Raw genomic sequence first — 6,804 nt, forward strand, 5'->3', positions numbered from 1 at the left:
TCTTGCTGGTTAAATGAATCATTAAATGCCTTCAAATCGATCAAGCTCTTCTTCCACAGGAGGGCTAGTATAGTAAACCTTCTCTCATCATGGTTGGCGTTAGCTGGAACCCCTCACTCTGCACCCGGGTCATGTAGCCAGGATCAGATGAGCTTTTAAATAGCGGAGTCTCCACTCGATGACCTCAGGTCCTGAGGGACACAGCCTTGTGGCCCCGAGCCTCATGCTACTCCTCCTACCCCCTCCACAAGAGAATGGGACAACCCGAACCCTGATATTTCAATGATTTCACTGCGAGAGCGGCCCTTCTCAAAAGCGGCCAGGAGGGGAAGGCGTACAGGAAGGCGAATGTTTACGTGAAACTGTTTTAATTAAATTCAGGCGGTGCTGGTATTTTCTTTTCTTTTTTAAACGTGGAGCCTGTGATCTTGAAAAGCAAAAAAGATGGCTAAACTCTTTTTTTCATTTCTATCAAAAAAAAAAAAAAAAAGAAGCTATACAACAGCAAATTTGCTTAAAAATCCATTATTTTCAGTTTGTATACACACACACACACTTTTTTTCTCTTTCTGCACAAAATCTGACCTGAAGAAGTCTGCTAGAAGTCCACAGTCTCCACAACTTCAAAAATTAGAGTCCAAAACATCAAAGCTACATTCATATCAGATCAGTGAGAGGATACAGCCAGTGAATCGAAAAGCTATGGCAACATTATCTACATCAATCATGTAACGCTGAAAATCTGTAGAGCAACCAAACAAATTATAATGGTTGGAGCGTAACAGACCTCAATGGCAAGTGATGAAAGCCAACATGAGATCACACTGAATCCCATTCAAGCTGAACTTCAGGGAGAGTAAGAGACACAGCTTCAACGAAGGGTCATTTGGAGGTCGCTAGCAAAAGACTGTTCCAAACGAAACATAAACATGCATCTTAATGGACGCTGGGCCGACATCTCCCAGCGCAGAACCTGGCCAACCAGAACTAATCTATCCCTCAGCTGTGGAGTTTAATCTAAACAAACAGGTCTCGATGTTACTGCATCTGGAAGCTGTCATGTGCTTCGACATGGGAACAACTGAGGTGTGAGTGAGTGTGTGTCCAGCAACCGACTGTCATACTTCATCTGCAAACCTCCTGCACTTTTTGGAAAGGAAATGTGGAAGTGAGCAACAAAAATAAAGCCCTGAAGAAAGAAAGAGAGAGAGAGAGAGAGAGAGAGAGAGAGAGAGAGAGAGAGAGAGAGAGAGAGAGAGAGAGAAAATGACAACAAAAATGACTTTAATGTTGAGAATAATTACTCAAGATTACTGACACTCAGCTTAAGTATTTACTTAAAACATTTAGCATTACCGCAAACATTTTTCTCTAACTGAGGGGTAGACTGAGGTTTTAGGATCTAGGTTGCTACTGCACCCACTCCATTATAGTAGCCATAAGCAATCACTTAGGCTTCTCCGTAGGAACTGTACCTACAGTGTAAGGTGCACTGGATGAAAAATAAAAGGACAAATTAGTAAAGTAAAAGAAAATAGGCCAAATGTATTAAATAAATACAATTAAATGATTACATTCTCTAGTTTATCAAAAAAAATGCAGAAAAGCAACTGAAAAAAAAAATAAAGGTAAAGCTTCAATGGGCAGGAACATAAAAATACTTTAAAAAACCTTTTATGCAATTGACATAGTATATAAATATATATAATAGTGTGTGTAGTAGCCAAAATTGATGTTGAGAGGGGATATTTGTTTTTAATGAAATGTTCAAAGTAAAGCATCAAAATAAGAAAAAATATATAGCCTATATTATAGGAAAGAATAAAACACTAAACTTAGTCAAGGTATTTACAAATATTACAACAAAATTATTTGGCAAAAAAGGCAAGCTATAGGTTTATTTAACTACTATGCAACAAAAAAATGCATAGAAAAACAAAAAGTTTGCAGGAAAAATCATAGGCTACATTAACACCTTAGGCAGTCATTAATATTTTGTAAGTTGTTGGTTCTCTTTTGTTTTTGAATGTGTTAAATAATAAATTATTTGTAGACAGTGTGGCCAAAAACTATATCCATACCACTTTGGTATCTTTATTTGATGTAAATTATATTATATATTTGATTTTAATAATATTTGAATACAAGTCTGAATATGTACATTTCCCTAGAACAGACATCACTTTTGGCCACCTATATATTAGTCTTGGATAATTTTATTTGCTATATTTTAGTTATAATTTAATGCCATGAAGTGGCAAACAGACTTAACAGTTTTGCAACTCCAAGGGAGGCAGTGCCTCAAAAGAATTGATAAAAAAGTAATTACATTTACAGTATAGAACAATATAACAGCCATATTATACTAAATATGAGATCAATTAGTGTAAAAATCAATCATTTTCTATGAAGTAATATTGTTTTACGAGGGCTAACTGAAAAATACTGGCAAAAAGTCACATGACAGGACATATCTTACTATGTTCGGCCCATTATCGTGACAATGGCCATTGGCCACCTATCATGGAACAGGTCAACTGGTCAAAATGGTGTAACTAATAACAGAATAAACAGCTCACCCACTCAGACATCACAAATTTCACTTTAAATGAATTAAAACAATAATCTACCACTAAATAAAAACTAAAAATGCTTAAAAATGCTAAGATTGTTAATATAAATACACATTATTATACTAGCAGTTTGTTTATAGAGTAAGGTAAACAGTGTTTCATGTTTACAGTGTTCGGTTAAAATGGACATCAAGTGGAAATGCAACAGGAATTTACATGGGACTAAAAAAAAAACTAAACAGTGAGAGGCAACTGTCTCATTTCATAAATCTACCACACACCACTGACTTTAATATCAGTCCTGGATGGACAGAACATGGCGTGTATTTACAGTCCAAAAACACACTGAAAGCCAATTTATCCAATTAAAATAACTTAATATAAAAATGCCTGTGAAATCAATTATAAGGTAAGCTCTTATATCATCTGTGGTCATATCAAAGGTTCTTTAAACTGCAGGAATGTAGATCAAAGCAGAAAGGCCTATTTGCCCCTCCCCCCTTCAAAAATCACCACCCACACTACAGCCCCAACATCTCACAATTGACTTATTCATAAAATAAAACAACTCTCTTTCAAACTCTCTTCAAACCGCCCATGAGCTGTAGTCTGTGTCGGGTCTGAGTGCACGTTTCTGCCTGTAGTTCGCTCGGTTCCTGCTGAAACTCTGAGACAAATCTTTTTGGAAAGTTGAACGCTGTCCAAAACAGGACCACACACAGGCTCTGTGAGCAGCGCGGATCAGATTCAACTGCTGGAGGCAGACACACACACACACACACACACTACTCGCACACACTCACAAAATGGCGGCTATTCGTGTTAAAAAAAACACTCACATTGCTTTCTAAATCAAATATCCACTGATGTATCGAACTTGGAAACAATAGGAGCGCGCGCGCGCCCTATAATGTTCCATTAGCAAACTGCATTCGTGCGCGCGAGGCAAATTCGAAGCGAAAAACATTTTTATCACGTTTAATCTGGATTTCTGCCAGACTTCAATACAATAAACAATTCCTTCAGCTTACATGACAGACCCCCCACACCACCACACCCACTGCTTCAGGTCTGCCTTTAGATTACATTTGAGGGAAAACCGTATTAGAAAGACTTAAGTACAAGGAAAACAGCTTCTTACCTTCTACCCAGAGTTTCTCCACATCCGTCTCCAGATTAGCTGCCCTTAGGCCAACAGCAAAAGCTCCGAATATTAAAAGGCCCACAACTAAAAACTTTCCGCAGTTCTTTTGTATGTAACAGCCAAGTTTAAACAAAAGTCTTTGAAACTTTGCTCTCAACCACAGTGGCGCTTTCCTCCCAGTCGCCTTCCCCTACAAGACAAGAGAGAGCAAATATTAAACTCGCATCACCTTGTTAAACAGATAAACTAAATTCCGTTGATACTTATTCATAGTTTTTCGATTAAATGTAGTAAATAAACTAAATTGGCACTTATGGGGCTTCGTTAAGTGTAGTATCAGGAATAGCCTAATAACCTATTTAATAACCTTTATTAAACAATTAAGGTGATGTATATAACACCACTCATAAGGTCTTAAAAGTATCCCCTCCATCCACACTTCCAAGCAATGTTTCTATGGCAAGCCATATTAACATTTATCCCGTAAAACTATTTTATCATAATAGCAAGCACTTATTTTTACTACAAGTTACTAGCTGCATCCTTTTTACTACTAGTTTACTACTATTGCAAGTAAATAATCCAGTAGAGACTATATCTTTTTCAGTGTCAGTATCTATGTATTAGATACCAGTATACTACAACTTTTACAACTCACTATCCCAATAACTATTCTGTTGTGGTGGGAAATTTGAATTATCTCATGTTGTTCAGATATCAACTTCAGAATAGTATATATTCCAGTCTTACTTATTTATACTTATACATACTTACTAACGTAATTACTCATTAGAATATAATGCATTTTCTTTAGATACTACCATCTATTCCAGTTTGCCTAGTACCAACACACACTAAAACATATTTAATAGACACTAGTGTATTCAAGTTGCTATACTAGAATCATTCATAATCTTACCAGTAAAAAATTATAATTAAAATACAGAGCAGCCATTCTGATCGGTCAGTCATTACATAGAAAAAAAAAAGCTGTAACTAGTCTTAGAATGTTATAAGAATTACATAGATTCAGGTGTGGTATAAATATGTGCTAAAAACTGGTATACTGTAATAAAAAATTGCTGCCTTAAACATTTAAGTACAATGAAATCAATTTGGATGTTTAAGTAATTTCAACTTAAATTACATTAAACTGACTTAAAAAATAAGTTGAATATTTTATAACTTATAAAAAAGTTGAAATGCTTAACTTATTTTGACAAGTTAAAGCAGTGTAAAAACATGTTGTCATATAATTTTTTACAATGTACATAATACCACATCAAAATAATAGTTCATAGTTGAACCACAGATTCTCAAAGAATTCAATGGCAAACATTCAATTTGCTACCAGTAAAAACAGAAAAGCGATTTGTCATTATTGGGTTGTGACTATAGGAATAAGAATTCCTATAGGAACTAAGTCTAAGACATAGTTATTATTACTAATGAAACTATAAAAAAGGATGAATTAATACAAATTATAATAATATAATAATAACTAGTCACAAAAAAATAAATACTACTTGGTTCTAAAGAATAAATGTTAAAACAGCTTGCCATACTACTTGTACTATTCTCTCGGCATTCAAAGAGCATAATTCAAATGAGTTATTGTCCCACGCATAAACTAGACGTTAAACTGAATATGTCTGCAATGTGACAGATTGCATCCTTTGGACATTGTACCAGGGAAACAGGTTACAATGTCCAAAGTCATGTATTATCGGAGATGCACGTGGGTCGCATAGCTGAAGGGACGCGGTGTGATGTGATTTGGGAAGTGCTGCAGCCATCACAGAGGGAGTTACGACAATATTTGTGAACGGAAGAGGGCAGCCACATGGATCGTGCCTGAGCAGTGCGGGACGAAAACGACTCCCTGTGTAGATCCTATCTGAGGGGGCTTCAATCAGTCGGATAGAGCCAACATCACTAAGACCCTTCGCTTTACTTTCAGAGCTCAGCTTCACGTCTGACAGTTATGTTTACTATGAATGTATCGGGACAGATGGACATAACGGTGAACAAATGAAGCGGCTACAGGTTGCCTCGCGCATAGACCCCCCCATCGGCGCCGTGGCTATCCCGTTACCTAGCGACTTCACTAAAGTTGAGCACTTTGTCAGAGATTCCCAACAAAGTCCAAATGCAAACAGGCCAAACATAAAAGCACCTCTGATATCTGCTCCAATGCAAAGGCAGCATCGCAATAGCTCGGTCGCTGCAAATACTCCAAATCCGCCGCGGCGGTCCGATAGTTGCCCCTATTTCTCCGTGTTAACCTCGGCCGATCGGGGTCTCTGTTTTCCTGCTCGGAGGAGACATTAACAGCCGAGGCCATGTTGCAAAGTCTGCGCCGAACGTCTCGTTATCCGCGCTAGTGTATTTCCCCGCGAGCGTTTAGTGATATCCGAAGAAAACCAAGTTTGTCTCTCGTTGATCCCAGATCCGCGAAGCACTTCATACTCCTGTTTGAGACGGCGAGTCAGAGTCTGCGTCTTCCATTCCAACATTTCGCGAATCTGGAGGTCTCCAACAATTCCCCACTTTCACGCCGTCCGCTGGAAAGTCCGCGATATCAGAAGGCGAAGTGGAAGATGCTGTGGAAACGTCGATCTCTCGGTGGCTGTAGCATTCTGTGATCTATGGGGTCCCTCCTCAGGCCGCGCGACAAGGCGATCTCTGAGAGATTCAATAGATGTGAAAAAAGATCACTCTCCATTCGGAGAAGGGGAGGAGGGCGTGGCGAAGACCACTCGAAATCCCGCCTCCGGGGCTGTCAGATGGCCGGGGTTCCTGGGCTCTGATTGGTTCCAGAAGGGCAAAAATTACTCAGCAAACACGACTATTATTAGCTGCTTAGCAACAGCTCACCAAAGTAGAGGGACCACCCAAGCCGCGAGCCCTCGTGTGTGCATCTCAAACTTCAGGGGAGTCTTAAAGAAGCAAAGCACTCTTTCTGCCGGACTCGAAGCGCTGGGTCCAACTCAACTCAACTCGAGACTCGGCGTCCAGGCAAACGCATAAAGAAAACTGCTGAAGCAGGAGAGCACGGACGAGCACGTTCTTTCTTTCTTTCTTTCT

General features: G+C 38.7%; 1 protein-coding gene across 1 annotated transcript in view; it reads right to left on the bottom strand.

Moving 5' to 3' along the window:
• The window catches only part of ptch1 (patched 1), a 56,675-nt gene extending 50,253 nt beyond the window's left edge, over window positions 1–6,422 (bottom strand). Inside the window, exons 1-2 of the mRNA XM_079638316.1 lie at window positions 5,894–6,422; window positions 3,715–3,907 (exon numbers count right to left, since the gene is read on the bottom strand). Coding sequence (XP_079494442.1) covers window positions 3,715–3,907; window positions 5,894–6,061 — 361 coding nt within the window. The 5' untranslated portion in view covers window positions 6,062–6,422. The remainder of the gene's footprint in view (window positions 1–3,714; window positions 3,908–5,893) is intronic.
• Between the last annotated feature and the right edge of the window lie 382 nt (window positions 6,423–6,804).

Source organism: Phoxinus phoxinus, assembly GCF_949152265.1.
Source record: "Phoxinus phoxinus genome assembly, chromosome: 15".
Taxonomy (NCBI): Eukaryota; Metazoa; Chordata; class Actinopteri; order Cypriniformes; family Leuciscidae; genus Phoxinus; species Phoxinus phoxinus.